Source organism: Anopheles coluzzii, chromosome 3 (assembly GCF_943734685.1).
Source record: "Anopheles coluzzii chromosome 3, AcolN3, whole genome shotgun sequence".
Classification (NCBI taxonomy): Eukaryota; Metazoa; Arthropoda; class Insecta; order Diptera; family Culicidae; genus Anopheles; species Anopheles coluzzii.
Window position 1 is genome coordinate 31,183,879 of NC_064671.1, and position 20,334 is coordinate 31,204,212.

The 20,334-nt window shown below is 48.3% G+C and overlaps 2 protein-coding genes across 6 annotated transcripts; both read left to right on the top strand.

Annotated features, from left to right (window-relative positions):
• The first annotated feature begins 602 nt into the window (after window positions 1–602).
• LOC120958434 (eukaryotic peptide chain release factor GTP-binding subunit ERF3A) lies at window positions 603–9,843 on the top strand. Its single transcript, XM_040381257.2, has 9 exons — window positions 603–1,884; window positions 4,457–4,648; window positions 4,747–4,893; window positions 4,991–5,339; window positions 5,420–5,693; window positions 5,785–5,871; window positions 5,971–6,147; window positions 6,228–6,396; window positions 6,506–9,843. Exons 1-9 carry the CDS (start codon window positions 1,500–1,502, stop codon window positions 6,547–6,549), a joined length of 1,824 nt encoding a protein of 607 aa, XP_040237191.1. The 5' UTR covers window positions 603–1,499; the 3' UTR covers window positions 6,550–9,843.
• Window positions 9,844–9,918: 75 nt separating this feature from the next.
• LOC120958437 (alpha-tocopherol transfer protein-like) lies at window positions 9,919–20,334 on the top strand. 5 transcript variants are annotated; one of them, XM_049608760.1, is made up of 3 exons: window positions 9,919–9,978; window positions 19,031–19,250; window positions 19,327–20,334. In XM_049608760.1, the coding sequence occupies exons 1-3, from the start codon at window positions 9,934–9,936 to the stop codon at window positions 20,067–20,069; spliced, it is 1,008 nt and encodes a 335-aa protein (XP_049464717.1). In that variant the 5' UTR covers window positions 9,919–9,933; the 3' UTR covers window positions 20,070–20,334. The 5 variants fall into 5 exon arrangements, with proteins under 5 accessions (XP_049464717.1, XP_049464720.1, XP_049464719.1 ...); XM_049608763.1 differs by lacking the exon at window positions 9,919–9,978 and adding an exon at window positions 11,067–11,174; XM_049608762.1 differs by lacking the exon at window positions 9,919–9,978 and adding an exon at window positions 11,073–11,539.

Below are 20,334 nucleotides of genomic sequence, written 5' to 3' on the forward strand. Positions count from 1 at the left end.
AACAAAATAAAATTAAAAATCTTTTCACATCAGCATGAGCTTAACCAAAATTTTGGTGAAACAGATATCTCAAACAATGTCGAAAATGTTCCGCCCCTACATCTTGACTCAAATGGTGACCTTGATCACACACTTCATTATTTGAAAGCGAAATCGTCAAAAGCAAAATTATTTCCAGCAGTAAAACAAGTTATTAAAGATATTTTTTATCATCTTCATCTAACATATATCAGTGTGAGTATTCATTTATGCACATATTTAAAGCATCCGTCGTGCCTCGTTTGTTTTCTTTTCCGCAAAACGAATATTAATTCCATGAACATCACGATCTCTAAAATGGAATGATTCAATCAAATTGTGCTGATATAGAATACCATTGTTTCTACTCTTTTTGTAAAACATTTATTATATCGCCACGCGTTCGATTGGGCTTTTTCACTCCTGCGCATGTGTTCTAACGGAAATTTCCCCTCAACTTTAAATAATAACCCACCTTTGACACGATTTGCCCAGCCAGGCGGCTTCTACTGTGTCGGCACGTCAAATTTTGACACTGCCGCACACCTTGCTGCAATGCACCTTGTGACACTGTCGCACGTCGAAAGACAAGAACAAAAAAGACCTCCCCCCTTTCATTGGTTGCAAAGTGGAAGCGCGTGGTTGCAGCGAAATTTTTCGAGATTTTCTGCACCCTGCCCCGAAGCGAGCGAAAGCTGGAGCGTCCAGGAAGTGGTCGAAACCGCTGCCCGCGTGTCCCCTAGGCGCAGTGTTACGTTCTCTAGGTTTTTTGGCCGATTAGTTTTCCTCGGTTTTATTCCTTTTTTGCGTTAGTGCCCTCCTCCCGTCCGCGAAAAACGTACCACGTCGGCGGGTCTTGCTTGATCGGTCTCGCACGTTCGGCCAATGTGTATGTGTGTGTGCCGCGTTTCGCTGTGGGGCTGACTGGTGTGTTGGAGAACACCCGACCGTAAGGAAGAAAGACACCGAACGTGTGTGCGCCTGTTCTCCGGTATCCTGCCGTCGCGGGTTTTCTACGGTGTTTCCGTTTGCTTCCGTTTCCGAGTTTCGGTTCCGCCGTAGAGAGTGTGCTCTCCTCCCTCTCTCTTACTCACACACCCTGCACGACTGTTCGTCTGTCGCGCTTCGAGAGCGCTCAGGTTACGTTGCACACGCACCACCGTTTCGCGCGCGCCAGTGTATGTGTGCGGAGCTATAAGTGCGTACGTGCGTGTGTGTGTGTGTGTGTGGGTAAAGTGAAATTCCGGTGCAAGACAAGCACCTTCACATCCCGCATCCCACCGCCGCCGCCCAAGAAAGGCAACGCAAAGTGCACTTTCATCACAGGGAAACCTGCTCTCCCTCGCCTCCCTCCCCCCCGTCCGGCGCGGCTTAACCCGGCTAAAGCACTGTGTTACGTGTGAGACTCGACCGTGCGTGCGTGTACACGAGTGGAAGTGAGTGGCAGTGAATATATAGAAGTGAGTGAGCGGTTGGCAAAAATGGCACAGGATAGCGATAGCAACGAGGTGGCGAAGAAGCTGAGCACGCTGAACGTGAACGCGATGGAGTTCGTGCCGGGCAAATTCTCGCCCGCACCGGCAGCGGTGCAGACGGCGGCGGCGGCGACTGCCGCCCCATCCGGCACATCGCCGGCGGGCTCGCCGACGGCCCCGGCCGCGGCCACCGCACTGCCGGCGACCGCATCGTCCGCCACGTCGAGCGCCGGAAGCAGCAGCGGCGGAGGCGGCGGAGGCGGCGGCGGTGGCGGTGGTGGCGGTGCCACCACTCCGACGTCCACCGCTGCCACACCGACGCCGCCATCTTCGTCGGCCCCGACACCGATGGAAAGGGACGCCGATCCGGTGCAGATGCCAGAAAACAATGGTAATGACAAGAAGCAATGCCGCAGATACGTTTGACCGTAACCCGGCTGTGCTCCTCCGGTTTGTTAGAATGTGTCGCTCGGCCAGACAAGGAGGGGTTGAAAAAATGTTCCACACCAAAAGGAGAAACGATCAAAGGAACCATCGATGGGGCGGTGAAACAGACGGTGACGTTCCGTTCCCAACCGTACGAAGGAGGAGAGCGCAAAGAGCGACCTACACTCGTGCCTTCTCGCTCGCTCACCGGTGATGTGTCAAACGAGCTTCCGTCACACATACACAATTTGTCCAAGTTGCACACCGACGGATCGGGAAACACCGCCTGTACCGGCTATGTCCGTCCCATGCTGGGTGGCGTTTCCATCTGCATCCCCCTTTTCACCACCCCCTACGTTACAGGGAGGGTGGAACCTTCACCGTGTGCACTTTTATGAATGGGCACACGCTTCTGCCCCGTTCAATGGGCGGTGGCGCTTAAACACTTCTAAGGTCCCAATGTTGGAGGCGCCAGTTTGTTGTTTTCTGCAGTCATCCATGCGATGACCCACCTTTGACGGACACGGACCCGTTTCGTGCTCTCCAGCAGACGAATAGGCTCTCTTTCTCTCCGTGTGCAGTTTTTTGAGCCTACTAAGGAACGATGAATCATCGCGCACAGAAAGCATGCTTGAATGCAGCATTGGAAAATATGTCAAAACACGTCTTAAGGGCAATTGTGCCGAAATAAGGCGTAAAGCAGGCTCTCTGTAGTAGCTTAAGAAACAGGGATAGGGATTGATAGTAGAGAAGAATGGGACAAAATTGTCACTAAATTGTAGTACAGATCAGCAAAACCCTTCAAAACCGCAATCCTCAACACTCGAACCATTAGCGTGACGAAATTTCATTAAAAGGGCTTGCCCGGGAACCTTCGAATGGTTTCGGCGGCACGACATGGTCCACCCTGACCCGATGATGTCATCAGTAGGTGGCTTAAATTCTATGCTTTGTCCTGTATACACTACCTGCTGCTGCGGCTGCCTTGACTTTTGCAAATTGTGACGAATTGAGCGAAAGGACAAAAGTTAACCCATCGTGACGTTTGCCACTGCAAGGAGCAATCGGCTTAACTCTTTACTGTTCTTGCTGCTCTATACAATGGTAATCCTTTGTGCATGTCGTATCTTCATCTGCAGCACTGTGTGAGTGTGTGTGTGTCTGTGTGGCCCACTTCTCGCCCGCTTTCCACATTAATCATTCAACTGAACACCGTGGGAAGTCGAAAGGGCTGCGTCTTCGGAACGGAGTTCCTCGTTTGCGGGAGTGCTTTCATTCGGCCACACTCTCCCACTGCCGCCAACACCCCCACCAACGTGTGCAAAGTTTTGGTAGCAAGGTGTGTGTGTGTGTGTGGCTGTGTGTTTTTGTGGTGTTTTAGCTACTGATTGAATAAAAATCGATGCCATATGCCACACACCGACACCACCGCGTGTCCTGTTCCTATCAAACCACTCACACCCACGTGGCAACCCCATTAGTGCCCACTGTCCTGCTTCGTGACCTCAATTCCGGACGGTGACCGTAGTTTTGAAACCGGCGCTGCATTCATGTGAAGGAAGAAGCTTTGTTTTTTTTGCGATTAGAGTTCTTCCCCCCTGTACCCGAAAAGAGGAAAGACGCTATAAATGCGTTTTTAAAATAGGAAAAATACGTCCTATGTGCGTGTTTGTGGTCCTGCAAGGCAGAGAATGAATCAATTTCAAGCTGTCCGAACTGCTCCACTGCAGACTGGCGACCCAATTAGGACGCGCCAGACAGCATGATATTAATTGTTTGTTGGTAGCTGTGTGCGTGTGTGTGTGTGTGTGTGTGTGTGTGTGTGTGTGTGTGTGTGTGTGTGTGTGTGTGTGTGTGTGTGTGTGTGTGTGTGTGTGTGTGTGTGTGTGTGTGTGTGTGTGTGTGTGTGTGTGTGTGTGTGTGTGTGTGTGTGTGTGTGTGTGTGTGTGTGTGTGTGTGTGTGTGTGTGTGTGTGTGTGTGTGTGTGTGTGTGTGTGTGTGTGTGTGTGTGTGTGTGTGTGTGTGTGTGTGTGTGTGTGTGTGTGTGTGTGTGTGTGTGTGTGTGTGTGTGTGTGTGTGTGTGTGTGTGTGTGTGTGTGTGTGTGTGTGTGTGTGTGTGTGTGTGTGTGTGTGTGTGTGTGTGTGTGTGTGTGTGTGTGTGTGTGTGTGTGTGTGTGTGTGTGTGTGTGTGTGTGTGTGTGTGTGTGTGTGTGTGTGTGTGTCTGTGTGTGTGTGTGTGTGTGTGTGTGTGTGTGTGTGTGTGTGTGTGTGTGTGTGTGTGTGTGTGTGTGTGTGTGTGTGTGTGTGTGTGTGTGTGTGTGTGTGTTTGTTTGTTTGTTACTTGCCAAACCAACCTACCCGGTATGGCGGGCACGAAGCAGATGAACCCCAGTGGGTGGTTTGACGCACTTCAGTCGCAATGTTTACCATCCCGCGCGGGTGGGTGCTTGCCTGCTCTCTTTATTTCACCCATTTGTAGGTGTTGTTTTTTCCCTTTTTTCTATTAATATGCTTTTCTGTGCCTTTTCTCCATCTAGAAAGTGAACCACTGGACAGCTGGGACGCGGAGGAGGACTCGATCCTGACGCCGGAAGATGAGGAAATGGAATTGGACGATGTCGAGGCGGACGGCGAGACGGCACCGAAGGTGTCGAAAAAGAAGCCCCCGAAGGTGGAGGAAAGCCGAAGCAAAAAGGAACACGTGAACGTGGTGTTCATCGGTCATGTCGGTAGGTGTAACGGGTGGCGTCGGGGAAGGAAGCCAATATCGTTGTTTTTCACCAGGAGCGCTTTTATTTAACGATTTGTTCTTTCGTGTGTCTTCCAGATGCGGGTAAATCTACGATCGGCGGACAGATCATGTCACTCACCGGCATGGTGGACAAACGAACGCTCGAAAAGTACGAACGGGAGGCGCGCGAAAAGTCGCGAGAAAGCTGGTACTTATCGTGGGCGCTCGACACGAATCAGGAAGGTACGATTGTTGTTGTTGTTTGACTTGGCGCATCGCAAAGACTGCAATGATGCTTAAAATGTGTGTGTTTCCTTGTACTCCTCCCCCCCCCGCACAGAACGTGACAAGGGAAAGACGGTGGAAGTTGGTCGTGCCTATTTTGAGACTGAGAAGAAACATTTCACCATCCTCGATGCACCCGGGCACAAGAGCTTCGTGCCGAACATGATTGGCGGTGCGGCCCAGGCCGACCTGGCCGTGCTGGTCATCTCGGCGCGCAAGGGCGAGTTCGAGACCGGGTTCGATCGGGGCGGGCAGACGCGGGAGCACGCGATGCTGGCGAAGACGGCCGGCGTCAAGCATCTGGTCGTGCTGGTGAACAAGATGGACGACCCGACGGTCAACTGGGACCTTGAGCGCTACAACGAATGCAAAGACAAAATCTTACCATACCTCAAGAAACTAGGGTAAGGTTGTGTGAGAGGCGGGTGGAAAATTGTCCCCATTTGGTCACGATGTTTGTTCTTCCGTTCTCTTCCATTGGCAGATTTAATCCACTGAAGGATCTTACGTTCATGCCGGTTTCGGGCATTACCGGACAGGGACTGCGGGAGCCAATCGATGCGTCCACGTGCCCGTGGTACCAGGGGCCGGCCTTTATTCCGTTCATTGACGAGCTGCCGTCGCTCAACCGCAAAACGGACGGCCCGTTCATCATGCCAATCGTCGACAAGTACAAGGACATGGGCACGGTGCTGATGGGCAAGGTGGAATCGGGCGTGGCAAAGAAGGGCACGAACTTGCTAGTGATGCCTAATAGAGTGAGTATGCAGCCGGGGAGGCGTTGCTGGTGCGGAAGGCGTACAATTTGAAATGCTTCTTATGCATTTCCTATCCCTTTTTTTCCTACAGACGCAAGTGTGCGTCGATCAGCTGTGGTCGGACGACGAGGAGGTAACGTCGGTGGGGCCAGGCGAAAATGTGAAAATCAAAGTAAAGGTAAGTGTTGGCGGTGATCGCACGTGTTGCCATCCTGAGCTTATTTTACTTTAATCTTTTTTTTTTGCTTTCTCTCTGTCGCTTTCATTCCTCCCCTAGGGCATAGAAGAGGAGGACGTCTCGCCCGGATTTGTCCTGTGCGACGCTTCCAATCCGATCAAGACGGGCAAGATTTTCGACGCACAGGTGGTCATCCTAGAACACAAGTCAATCATTTGTGCAGGATACTCGGCCGTGATGCATATACACTGTGCCGCTGAGGAAATTACTGTTAAGGTTAGTTCATGCGCTTGCTGTGTGTCCCAAATGTCTGACCATACTCACGTGTGTGTGGGTGTTCCCTTTTTTCTCTCCAGGCTCTTATTTGTTTAGTTGATAAGAAGACGGGGGAAAAATCCAAGACAAGGCCGCGCTTCGTAAAGCAGGATCAGGTCGCCATTATGAGGATTGAATGCTCCGGATTGATATGCTTAGAGCAGTTTAAACTATTCCCCCAGATGGGTCGCTTCACGCTTCGAGATGAAAGTAAGTGTGGAATAAGGGTCCGAGAGCATTTTAGAACCGTTTTTCTCATTTTCTCTCTCTCTCTCTCTCTCTCTCTCTCTCTCTCTCTCTCTCTCTCTTCTCTTCGCAGATAAAACTATCGCTATCGGAAAGGTGCTGAAGGTTGTGGAGTAAAATGTGACCAAGCCCCCCCCCTTCTAATGCAACCCGACGACTCACGAACATCTCGTTTGATTGGGCAGCGAAGAAGAAGAAGAAGAAGAAGAAAAGAGAAGAAGCAAAGAAACAGTGTCCTTTAATCATCCAAACATACCGCGACCGTACACACAAATACACCACGCATACACTCACGACACACACCTACACACGCGCGCGTACACACATACCTACACAACACCACACTGTTACAGCCATTGCAGACACACGCAAACCACAACGCGCCACCACTTTCCGCTCGTTGTTGCGCTACGCACCGTTCAAACGCATATTGAAGCAAATCCGTTTAACCTACGACCGTGCTTAACCCAAAATGCCGTTTCGCGGACAATCTTGTTCGAGGTTCTTATTGTTAATCTGTCGCTTTCTCTTCCCCCTTTTCTCCTGTTGGCGGTATGCGTGTGTGTGTGTATGTTCGGCTCCTACTTCTTCTTACGCATTCTCAAAATCTCTCTTACCTCTCGTTGTTGCCACGAACCCTGCCGCTTTGGGTTGGAGATGGGTGGAATTGAACTCCCCGAAACTAGACTGTACCAATACGATTCTGCCATTACTAGGAAGAGGAAGCGAGAAAAAGAGAGTAGAAGGGGAGGAGTGTGCGTAGAAGAGACCGCAAGCTTCAACTAAACCCCGTATTATAGCTATATTTGCGCAAAGTAAAGTAAAAACAAACAAAAACACGCATATACACTTACAGACAAAAATCGCAGAACCAATCGCAATCGAATATACACACAAGGAAAGAGAAACAAAGCAGTAGAGCATAAACAAAACAAATGTGAACAAGCCAGCGAATTAGCCTCTGTCCAGCAGCATTAGCAGACGACGCGTACCACAGCTCCCCTTTTAGGAGGGAACCGCAAACCCATGTGTACAGGCATTTTTTACACCCAACATCCCCACCCCTCCCCCTCGTCAGCTTCCTTCCAAATAGGGCAACTCCAACGGACTGATGAGCACACGCTATATTGGTGGATATACAAATGCTGGACAGGAGAAAAATGAAACAGGATAGGATGGCACCCAGCCAGCCAGTTTGATATGCAATTCGCAGCCGCAATCACGCAAAAGCAAGTGTCCTGCGGGTTCGAATGAACATACCAGAAACCTAATAACGTAATGCGCAGCAATCGCTTCTAAAGGCGAGCAACAAAACTCTCAGTAGCAAGTAAATGATGAAAAAACAAAACAAAAACAACAACACCACAATGCAAATCGAAACCTTCATTCAATGCCAGTTGCCGGGCTGTGCACTGAGGTAAACCTTATAAGGCTACAACACTACTAACCAACCAATACAAAATCAGACGGCAAACATAAATATGGTGCCCAGCGTGTGCGCGCGCCACGTGGACTGAATGTAGCGCGACACGCGTGTAGCGTAACGAAAGTGTATGAGTGTGTGCGTGCGTGTGTGTGTGTGGGGGGCGCATATAGGAAGAACGAGACGGGACGAGAGCTCCCCTCTCGTACGTGGTTGCCAGACAGGAAGAGGAGTCGGGAGAAGAGTATCACCACGCAGCAGCTAATACGCATCAGGAACAATAATATTAAACTTGATAATGTAACACTGTAACCGGGACAAGAGGAGTGCACTGTATGTGTGTGTGTGCACGCGCGCGTGCGTGTGTGTGTGGAATGTGCGTGCAGTTATGGATAAATATGTCCAGCCACATATAGAGTACTGCTGAACCGGAACAGACAGAGGCAGATAGAACGAGCTAGAAAGATGGAAGGGTATGATATTTCGAAGCAATCACCGGAACCGGAATCGGTATGAAGAATAAACGGCAGCAAGGAACAGTTAAGCAGCCGCAAAAAAAAAATAAAAACAAATATGTGCAGAGTGATACAAGAAAAAGGACATTTATTAATGTAAACGGGATGTAGAGATATACAGAAAGAGAGAGAAACAAAGCGCGCGTTATACACAATAAGAGCATCTCCCTTCTGAACACCCCGCGCCGCCAGCCGAAGAGAACTTTTAAAGTCGCCGCCTGTTAAATGAAGTTTTTGATTGTTTGTTTTTTCTTCCTTTTTACTTTTGAATAATTTTCCCCCATCGTGTCCCCAACGCAAAGGAAACACACGCGAAGCAAAGCAACGCAAATCAAGAGCAAAAGAAAGAGCTAGAGAGAGAGAGATAGAGTGGGGAAGATTATAGGTGAAGCTGCAGTAGTAGTAGCAGTAGCAGCGAGATTTACATTGTAAGCAATTGGCTAGTGGGCAGGAAGAGCTATATAGCCAAAAAAAAAAGTGAGGAAGGGAAACAGAGAAACCGCAAAAGTACAGAAAAGAACGCACTAACACACTTGCAAAACACACATACACACACGGATAGCGCTCGGAAGAAGGGCGACAATGATATATACACTACCGTATGGAATATTGTTACTTTACGATTGTTTTTTGAAGCTCGATCGATCATTATTGTATTAATCGAAAGCAAGGTTTCTTCTATTCGTTTGTTTTTTTTTTAACTCGGAATGATGCATTTCTTATATTTGTTGCTCATTTCATTTGCGTTGGTTCAACCCTAACGGCTAAGCTAAGTGATTAACGGTTTTGCATTCAACGCGAAGACAGTGTGTGTTGTTAGTAGGATATTCGAATGATGCCGACGAATGAATTGATTTTGATTTGTTTTTTCTTTTTGAAATAAGCCCTTTCTTTTCCTCCAATTACTAAACGGTTCCACTTTCACGTGCATTGCTTTGGAAGATGTTTTCGCATTGTTTGGTGCATTTAAAATTGCGACTCTATAAAAAGGAAATGAGAGAGGGAACAGTTACAAACAAAAAAAGAGAATAATTGAGGAGGATACAAAAAAAAAAGAAAATGAGACACTCGCCAACGTCAAAGTCAAGCTTAGCTGTTCCACACCGTCATCATCCCCCGCCCCGCTACTAGACAGGAACACGTAGCTACTCTTCATCTAATCAAAACAGACGATAAACAAACACACCTCCTTCAATGATAATACTACTAGTGCATAACACTTGTTACTGGATATTATTTTGGTTTTGAAACATTTCGTTTGCAATTTTTGGAATTGTATTAGTTAACCAGTTTTCGTACTGTTTTTTTTTGTCTCTCCGTAAAATTTCTCATTCATTTTCAATAATTTGACGAAAAAGAAAAAAGAAAGCATTGCGAAAGTGAAGTAAAACAAAGAAAAAAACCGAACACGAAAGCAAACAATGCAGGAAGATAATAAAGAAGTCTCTTTTTGAAAATGGAATCAAACATCAACCGGTGGCGAATCGTGTGTTGGATATAGAAAAGAAAAGAAATGTTTAACGAAACAATGTCGTGGATCCTTGTGAAAGCAGTCAGCAATTTATGGCAGCTAATCTTAGCGCGGAGGAAACCTATACACACCACAAGGTAAATAATACTTGTTTTCCACTAAACCGTATCTGTCAACTATATCTTCTTTCGCTCAAGAATTAGCAAACACGCGAGTGCCAACGTCGATCTCTCTTGTAGGTTACACAGAACACTGGTCAAGGACACACGGCTCCCAATCACAACACCCCCCTGGTTTCGTGGGGTTAGCGTCCGTTATGAAGTTAGCCATTCAATTATGTTCGTCATGCACTGGACCGACCCACCCACCTTCTCATACGCGCCCTGCGATTGAGGGAGCCCGATAATTTGCCCCCACGGTCCGGCGCGATCAATCGATAATGACTACAGCACCGCAACCATCACCGGGCAAGCAAATTGTTCTACCGCGCGACGACGATCTGCGGCGAGGGAGCGTGACCGAGGGTATGCTTATGCTGTCCTGGGCCGAACAAGTTTTATTCGTTTCTCTCCGTTACTAATTACACGTTTTTAATAATTGTGGCCCTGGACATTAGATTCTGGCGATAAATGGTCGCTGAATTTGGTTGGTAGGATGGAAGACCGTCGTTGGTATGTTGGACGTATCACACCTTTAGAAGCTGTCGTAGGCAACGACAGCACAGTGATACGTTTAATAGCTTAAAGCGAATGGTGACGGAGCGTTTAAAGGAAGAATCGTTTTTTTGTGTTACTCCCTTACCATTCTTGTGATCTGTTCATTCTTGCGAGTTGCCTATGTGCGTGCCTATCATCTCCTCTGCAAGAAGGTGTACAGTCTCCTCCTACTCTCAAGTTGTGTACATACGGTTGGGCCAGCAAAAAGTCGCTTGAACATCTCGCACAGTTCTTTTTTTTGTTATTGCTCCATGTTGCAACATGTTCTCCCGCAAATGGAAGAACTGGAATGGCAGCAGTAAACAAAACAACAACAGCACCCCGATGGCGGCATTCAACGGCGCGAAGGGTTAAACGCCTCTTCCCGTCGCCGTCGTCGTCGTCGTCGGAGCTGTGTTGTGATGGGGTATCTCATCCGGGGGGACACGCCGCGGGGAGGAGGAGGTATTGGCGGGCAAGTCCGGCGGATGTGAGCACTCGCCGCGCGCACACGTAATAATCAACCCCGAGAGGCGCAACAAACCGCTCGCGCGAGTGCGTTCAGTTAGCGTTGACGCGTCGAGCCAGAACGTTGGCGTGCCAAGAACAGAACAGGGAGGGAGAGCAAGTACTCCAAGGTTCGTGCTCGGGAGACACTGCCGTAACATTGGTGTGGAGCATTGTGTGCGGAGCGTTCGGGACTTCTGTCTGTGTGTTTGTGTGGGGAGTTCTTTGTTGCATTCCAGGGTGGTTCGCTTTGTTCCGATAGCGTATGCTTCGTCTCGCGTCGACATAGATCGTGACTTTATGCTGCTGGGAGAGCTTCCTGGGTGGCAGTGGTGGTGAGAAAGCAAAGAATCGGCGTGGCTTGCATCAGTCATCAACGGACGGTGCATCGGGTGAGACACATAAGCGCGAGATCGGAAAAGGACACGGGCTTTTCGAGGCACGATCGGATTACACAGCAGCAATTCTTGCATATAAGGAGACGGACATTTGAGAGGTACGGTGATATTTACGCAAGAAACCGTATCATGTTCCACTACCGCTTGTGAGCAAATGTCTATCGTAGGTCATTACGACGCAGGAACTAACAGTGGCAAGAAGTGTAGGCAAAAACATTACTGATAAGGATTATCACTAGAAGAGTGACCTCCAGTGTGCACGAGTGCTTTGAGCCTTGTACTGATTTCGAATGTGCGTCTTGTTGAACGGCCTCCCCCCTAGAGGGTGTCCAGGTGGATTAGTTCTGGGCACAATCGATCAAGTGCCCAGAAGTTGTTTACTGCCTTCGTTAACCGCAACAATTATTGGTAGACAAATGGCCGATAATGGAACCCAAGTCAGCATGCGACAGTGACGTGGTTGTGGGATTGGAATTTGAAGCAATTGTAAAAAGGAGGAGAAACTTGGAAAACATTCCGATTTGTGGAGAGGTACTGGAGATGGTACTGTGTGTGTGTGTGTGTATGAGATAACATCAATTACGACACTTTTCTCGCAGCTTCCCTTGATGGGCTGCTGCCACTAATAGAGTTGCCTTTTGCGAACAGTTCGCCGTCTGGTGACGTCCGTGCAGTCCTTGAGATTGAATATTTATAGTTCCACATAGAATTGCTTGCAATGTTTTCCAGTTCCTTCCCACCCCCCTTCACCCAATACAGTACATCTGTACTGTTCGGTTGAACTTGGAACGTTGGGGCATGGTGGTAGCGCCGGCACCCGGAGCCTGGTGGGCTACCTTCAGGTGACATCGATCGTGAAAGTGAAGGTTCCAACCGGTGGCGGTTCCAATGTAACAGTTTTGTAAATGCGGAATTGTTCGAGAAGCAGTACGCATGTCGGAGTTCCTCGGAGGCTCGATTGTTGCTGCTCGATGCGCTGTGGAGGATGATCTTCCACTTCCTTGATCGGTTTGTTCGTGTACGCGAGAAAAGGGCCTGCAATAAAATTATGTGTTAATTGGTAGCACTTTTTTATGGTGGAGTGAATGAACTTCTGTTTCTTTAGCAAAACACCGAGTTGGTTGACTGCTAGATTTCTTGGCAAATATCACATATCTGTGATCGTATAGCATGTCCCTCTTCAAAACAAGCTACTTCAAGCAACAGTCTCACAGCTTTTTCTTCAATTTAATATTCTCGATGCGTACGTTTCGGTGGACACATGTTTAGCCCATGCAAAGTAGTGCCGTTTTTATCGTTGTGCTGTTTTGTTTTGTGCGTGATTTACTCTAAAGATTTGCGCAAAAAACAACATTTAGCTCAAGAGCAAATGAAGCAACAAAAACCAGCTTATAGCAAGCCGTGAAAACCTGGATAACAACGACTTGGCGTATCACACACACTATTTGCGCAAGTCACCACGCTTGATGAGGAGCGCGTGTGAGTGAACGACAGCGGAAAGGAGTCGAAAAAAGAGGGCAAACAAAATTCCTACAAATGATTGAAGCATCCTTCAAACTTCCTGGAATGACTTGTGGAGATTTTTGTTTTAATGATGCATAACAAGTACCACTATTCATATATCAATTTTACGATGTTTACTAATTTTACGGCGTACTTATACTGTGATTAGTTTTTGCTCTTCCCCTTGTCGCAAGGTTCTCCACTTAGTGTGGTGGAGTACGTCCATTTAAATCTCGTCACTGTGTGAACTAAAGCGCCGTTAGTGGTTAAACAAACGTGCCAAACGTGCGACCACTTCAGAGGCTTCGCAGTCGGCCGGCTGCAAGTTTGATGAGGGAGGTGACCCAATTTGGTGGAGCTTCGTCGTGCTCTTGCAGCGTAGCACACTCAAAATGTCAATAACTAACAGCTGCTTTACCGTTGGAGGTTCAAAAACATTGTCCTATACCGCACCTTTCAATCAAAAGCTTGGTTTATTGGCACGTTTATCGACAGCCCCGAGGGGTGAAGATTGCAAGACTGGATAAGGGCGGCAGGCCGCCCGTTAGGAGCATTTAAGCAATCGATTCTCAGTGTAGAAGGTAAGGCACGCGTCTCACGTCGTTTGAAAAAATGAGCTCGAGTTAATGGGCGGTTAGTCGGATATTAAAGAACAGCACAGCTCGTTACATTCTATATCCCTACTAATGGATGTATTCAACACAGAAAAACTGCTGCTAGGGTTCTTAGGGCGGAGTGAGGTCTCTGGTGTACGGTGGAGATCACCAAACCGATCAGTTTCTCACCCGCACCGCACTTCAGCCGGACCGACTGGGCTAAAGCTATTAACCTCTGCATAAAACGGGGGGTTGGGTTCTATTTTCCTCCACCTAGTCTGGGAAATAGAAGCAATTGTTGATGTACACGGTGGGTCATTTGGTGCTAGAATACAAAACAATGCAGCACTTCTCCCGTTTAAGATTGACAACTTTGAAGCATCGCTTGGTCTCGAGACAACTTCGCAAGCTAAAATTGGCGTCGCAACGTGATCGTAGCGTTAAGTGTGACCCGCGATGGGAACGAATGGGGATGACTGTTCGCTACTCCCACGCGAGTAACTCCATTAGCCGTTGTTCTACAGGCACGCACAAGGGAGCAATTGTGTGACACTGGTTCCGGGGGAGTAAAGTTCAAGCAGTTCAGCTCAAGGTTCTTTTTGAGTGTTTATTTCGTGTGAGCGATCGCGTGCTCAATATTCTGTCATCTGGCGGACAGAACAGTTCATTTCGCTTGTTGTTTGTACCACCTGTACCACCGTAGGTTATCTTATCCACTGCTTACAACAAAAAAGGGAAGTAATTGTAGTTGGTGCGGTGAATGGTATCTGTCCCATTGTTTGACGGGACCGGACCCCATTCCCCGATTCGGTGGGAACGGAGACCTCACAGTCATCGAAGTTTAAGGTCAGTGGTAACGCTCGTCCCCAACTCGTGGTGTTTCCTTTGTTGAAGTACCTCTTCAAGATGACTCACATACATTGGCGTGTGTTCAGCATGCAGTTCAACGTTCTGTGTGTTTAGCTGCTCGTTTTGCTCCATTTCGATCTGGTTTGTAAATGATCCAGAATATACTACAGCGACGATCGACGATCGTACGTGCCTGTTGTGTGGTGTACGTTACAGAGTCATTCCTGATCACACTCTGCTCTACTTCCTTTCTTTGTTTTGACTCTCTGAGTAGGGGTTTGTAGCTCACATTGGACCAGAAAAAACAGGAAACTGTAAGTGATCCTCTGAAGGACTTGCTGGAGGACTGCTGCGGTGGCGTTCCATTCTCCCATTTTATTTTGCATTCTTTCCCTTCAAGCAAAAGCTACCGAGAGAGTCAGTCAATGACTCGGCCCTAGGAGGTCGGTGGAGAATCCGTTGTAAAGCGCGCACATTGCCATACCTTTCATACACCAAAGCGACCTTGGAATTGAAGCCCGCACGCCGTGGGATGGGTTTGTAAAGGTGAACGCCTCCAACACTGCTGCTGCGCGCCGATACATGACACCTGGATCACGAGCAAAAAGGGCCACCTTTTTGGCCGGTAAGCTCTCGTGCAAAACCCGTTTTGAAAGCGAGCGGTGCTACGAAGTTTCGTTATCGCTCTTGAGAAGAGAGCGAGTGTGTGTGTGTGTGGGAATGTAGGAAATTGGCTGAATCGAGTCCAGGTGTGCCGGGAGAATTGGTTCATCTGGTGTAAGCCAGTTCAGGATTGGATCTTCGCCTTCGTACACACGCTTGAGTTCGCAGTGGACACACGGAGCTAGAGTCATCTAGAAGTTTTGTGAACGCGTGCTATATTGTTGGTGGATTTTGTGTGAAAAAGTGTTAAAAAGAGGAAGCATGAATGTCGCTACCCTAAAGCCAGCTCCCATTGGGAGTTGGAAGGCAAGCTCCTGTGCGAAGAATTCCGATGTCGTAAGGTTCCACGTGTTACATATTATGCGCAAACAACAATTACAGCTAGAATATCTCGTGCCCTTACTTACATCTCTTCCAGTTAGATGATATGGAATGGGAAAGCGGGAAACGGGGGAGGTCTATCAACAATCTCCTCCCCAACAGCGTGTAATGGTTGATCGAATTATCGATAGTGGTGCGTGCCTGGTTAGCAGCATGTAATGAACCCCCGCCGGCTCCTTTTGAGCGTGAGGGAAGCTAATTTCCTCCGACCCTGTTTAACCCGGCCAGGACAAGTTACACGGACACGCGACCATCGCGCTGTGATAATCAAGAGCGTGGTGATGGTGGTCGCATGATCTGTTCGATCTACGAAATTGACCCTTTCCGGAATGATTGGGTATGATGATGCATCGCCCAAATGCCCAAAGGGTTGTTGCTGCGTTGCATTTTAGTGAATTCCACGTCCCTCTTACGCAGCGTCACGCGAAACTGCAGGCAACAAATTCACTTCAAATCGTGCGTCATTTTGCGCTTATTAGCTGTTATCTTGTAGAAGAACACTTCACAGAGATCTCTTGCTGGGCGGGAATTAGAAAGATTATAAGCTTCTGTTCTAGCTTTGAACAAGCAGAGTAGTAGTTTGTTATACGTTATCAGCTGTGTGAGCCCTTTCCGTTACGCATCATGCATCGCCTGCATCTGCCGTTATTTAATGCAGGCATACACTCTCACAGTTGCAGTTTTACCGTTTGCATCTCACTGCATTGCAAGTTGGCCCAGATTGGGAGCAGGTTTTCGTAGTTGTTGTTGTTGCTGTTGTAGGTGCCACACGAACGAGTGCGCACAACGGAGAAAGATCGTGTGTCTTTAGGGGTGATAATTGCAGTTGTTGTTGTTGTTGTTGTTGGTGACTGATCGTATGGCTTGGCAATAATAATGGGCGAGAGACCCCTGTCTCGGCGAGTGGGTGGGTGACATCGATTGGCTGAGCCGAGGGTAATGAGATGCTCTGCATGCAAACGGCATACGGCACACACGTGAGCTGGACCAGGCCTATAAGGTCACTAGCCGACCATGTGGAGTTTGTTCGTTAAGTCATTTTCATATTCTATTGGATTATCGAGCCTCCCAAAAATTAGGTCAAACTGGTGTCTCTGTAGGGGAGGAGGAGAGGACCTTATGACCCATCCAACCCGTGCTGAGTTACTGCAGTTCAACATCCTTAGCGCCATGGGGGGAAGCTGCGTGAAGCTAAAAATACACCACTGATTGATAGAATGTCGCCAAACAGGACCACCTTGATGGAACTGATGGTTGTGCCGTACACTGCTGTACAAGTTCAAGCACCATGCCATGTTTTTTTATGTGGTGTTTGTGGGGAGTTCCACTTCGGAACGCATCTAGCAGTAGAAAGCCATGCGAGATGCATTGAGACGCCCTGTAAACCAGTTTCACGATCGAGAGCACGCTCTAACACGCTCTGGTCGATCGAGGGGGTCGGGTGGCGATTAGTCACAAATCATAGCCTCATTAGGGTAGTCATTAGGAGGAGGAAGGGAATGGTGGTTGGGATGCCGGCTGACCGGATCGAGTGGAAGAAATTTACGGTTTTATTGCGCGATAAATACTGTGATATGCGGGTCATCGACGGGTGTCATCTTCGTACGCAGAGGTCATCATCATCGAACGACGCCTCTAAGTGGGTGTGGAAATTTTTGGTCGATAAGAGAGGTTGCGTTTTGTTTCGATTTATATCGTTTTCATTTCAGCTGTTTAGACATAACATCGAATTTAATGCATTAACGTTTGATAACGCTTAACGCTTGGGCATTCTTAAGCAAGCCTTGGCAACTGTGATCGTACCATTGGCATTGAGCATAGCACGTAGTTGGCCGAAACGTGGTCGAAAATCACGTACAGCTGCACGTAAACAATTGCAAGCACTTTTGCGTGAGCTGAATACTCAGTTTGTCTGTCAATTGGTAGGTAAATTGTGTGTATTTTATAAGCTAAATGTAACGTACAACTAAAGTCAAAAAGTTACAAGGTGTTTCACAAACATTTAAGTGTATAAAACTTCGCTAGAACACTGTCGTTCTTCAATTTTGGATTGGAGTTCAAGGCTCTAGGAATCAAACGAGCTGAAATATTATATATTTGAATCATTTATCTCAAAAAGATGTTAAATTCAATAGAACAAGAACTCTCCTCCAAAAAGGCAGCCAAGAACAGGTAGCTTAATGTGTTTAAACAACTGAAGATATTGTGTGCCTCAACTCCTTCCCAACAACTCCATCGGCGTCCAAGTATGGCATCCACCCCGACACTGAACATCATCGGTTCCGCCATTGGAACAGGCCATGATGAGCGTGTTGCTGGTGATGATTTGCATGAACAAAACAAGCACGGTGGAATATTGTTGTTGACAACAAAACTAGGCAGTAGTACCCTATCATAATACCAACGCCATTTCTGTCCACTTCCCCACATCAATTTGTTTGTTATTGAACCGTGTAATCTGAAGCCGCGGTGTGCGTACAGTAGACGGCGAACATCGCTTCTGTCCCATCTCATCATCGATGCTGCGTAAATTCTAGTCCCCAAAAACAACAACAAAGCATCCCCCAAACACAGGCTTCGGAAAGTTTTGAATGGAAATATTTCGAGATTTGATTGATAACTTCGCGCGCCTAACGTGCCCTTGCAATCGCAGCGGTGTAACTTCACACTGCTGCATACGGTCGCCCTCGCGGACGCGGTGTAACTTCCAGTCGACCATAACCGGAAAGTCACCGTACCCGGGGGTACACCTTTTCCGGCGACACTGCCGATTATTATATTTGTGGATGTGCGCAGACCTTCGCAGACTGCCCAAGAGACTACCTCAATGCGTGAGGTGAGCTTCTCCACAGAGCATGTCGAGCCCTTAGAGCGGGAGGGGGAAGGTTCATCGATATGCGATCGGTTCAGTGAACGGACCGTGGGTGCGCTACCGGTTGCAACCGCTGGGTGGGTTCTTGATGGAAAAAGCCCTACCAAGACGTCAGGCGTGCATGCGTGTGTGTGTATGCGTGTGACCAATTTGTCATTGACCGCGAAAGCCGAATGGTCAACGTGTTGTTGCTGGCAAACGCCATCGGGCAAACGGGTAATACGAGGGGTGAGGGAAAGAAAATGCGTGCGATCGATCTGGCGTTGTTCGGAAGTCGGATGGGGCCGAACACCCTCGGATCAGTCGCTTGCCGTCGGACGGTGTGAACGCAACGTGGTGCATTTCTTGGACGCTTCGAGCGCAGCAACATAGGCACACGGGAGACAGCATAAACTGCAGCAACATGGTAGTGGCAAACGTTATTCAAATTACTTGGTGCTTGGGATCGGTTAAAGTGTAGATAGATTGCAGAAAAAATAATCTTGTCTGCAGTGCACGAAGCAAGAAATATGATGAAGGTTAACCGCGTCGGAGAAATCAAGCGCGAATTAATATTGGTTTTAATGCCTATTAATTAGTGTGCTTGCAATGGCTCTCCGTGGTGTGTCGTTTCGGTTCAGGAGATATTTAAACGGCTTTATTGTGAAAAAAACCTACTCTTGATCTTTGTAAAATCGATACTAAAATGTGTTGTAAAATGTGTCTTTGTGTGTGTTTATTTGTAGGTGAAAAAGCAAATCCTAATACCGCCCCGAAAGTACAGAGCGTGTCGTTTGTGGCAGGGTCCCCAGATCGTGCGCAGAATGCCGGAACCGGAGGGAGTGATCCATCAGCTGTACATGGAGCGGCAGCTCCCACCCAAGGTGGCCGAGGTCGCTCGTACGCAGGGCGAAGATCCGGACCGAACGAGCCTAATGATCGAGGAGCTGCGTGATATGATTTATGGTAAGAGTGTGTGGAAAAGTACCGGCTCAGCTCGTGCCAGTGACACTGACGATTGGTTTTTCAATTACCATTGTAGAAAAGGGCGAATGCATTCCGCACCGCATCGACGACGACTATCTGGTAAAGTTTCTGCGCGCTCGGTTCTGGAATGTTCACCATGCGTACAACCTGATGGTGCGCTACTACGCGTTCCGGGAAAGCAATCCCGAGTTCTACGAGAACGTCAATCCGATGGCGCTGCGTTCGTTGGGTGATGACGACATTATCTCGATCTCGCCCTACCGCGATCAGGAGGGCCGGCGGGTGATTTGCTTCAAGTTTGGCAAGTGGCGCCCGTCCAAGATACCGATTGTGGATCTGTTCCGGGCGACGATGCTGCTGCTGGAGGTCGGTTCGCTCGAACCACAGTCGCAGGTGCTGGGCGGAATTGGGATTATGGATCTGGAGGGACTTACGCTGAACCACGCGTGGAATCTGACGCCTGCCGTTGCCCAGAAGATGCTGGCCCTGCTGGCCACCAGTATGCCGCTGCGAACGAGCCAGATACACATCGTCAACCAGGGCTGGGTGTTTGATACGGCGTTTCAAATCTTTAAACCCCTGCTGACGGACAAGATGCGGCAGCGGCTGTTCTTCCACGGTACGGATCGGGCCTCGCTGCACAAGTACATTGATCCGGAGGCGCTGCCCGAGCGGTACGGTGGAACGAAGCCGGAGTATCCGTACACGTACTGGCTGGAGCATTTGAGCCGGGACGAAAAGGTGGTGGATGAGCTGCAGCAGCTCGGGTACGTGTCGGAACCACTGCTGGAGGATTGAAGGAAGTGTGTGCATGTGTGTGGGCACATTCGAAGGAGACTGTTTGGGAGGGTTTTTGTGTAGCGATGAAAAGCGCCAACCGTACAGGGTCTTAGATTTATAAGCTGAGTATAGCCGTTGCATGAAAAAGTGCGGGAAGTAGATAGTGTGATACATATATTTTCAAAAAGAAAACAAAAAAATGAATTAGTTCATGATTCGCCATACCTTTTAGACGTAGGATACATACATGACATTTAATCAATAAATAAAAAAGAAGAAGTTA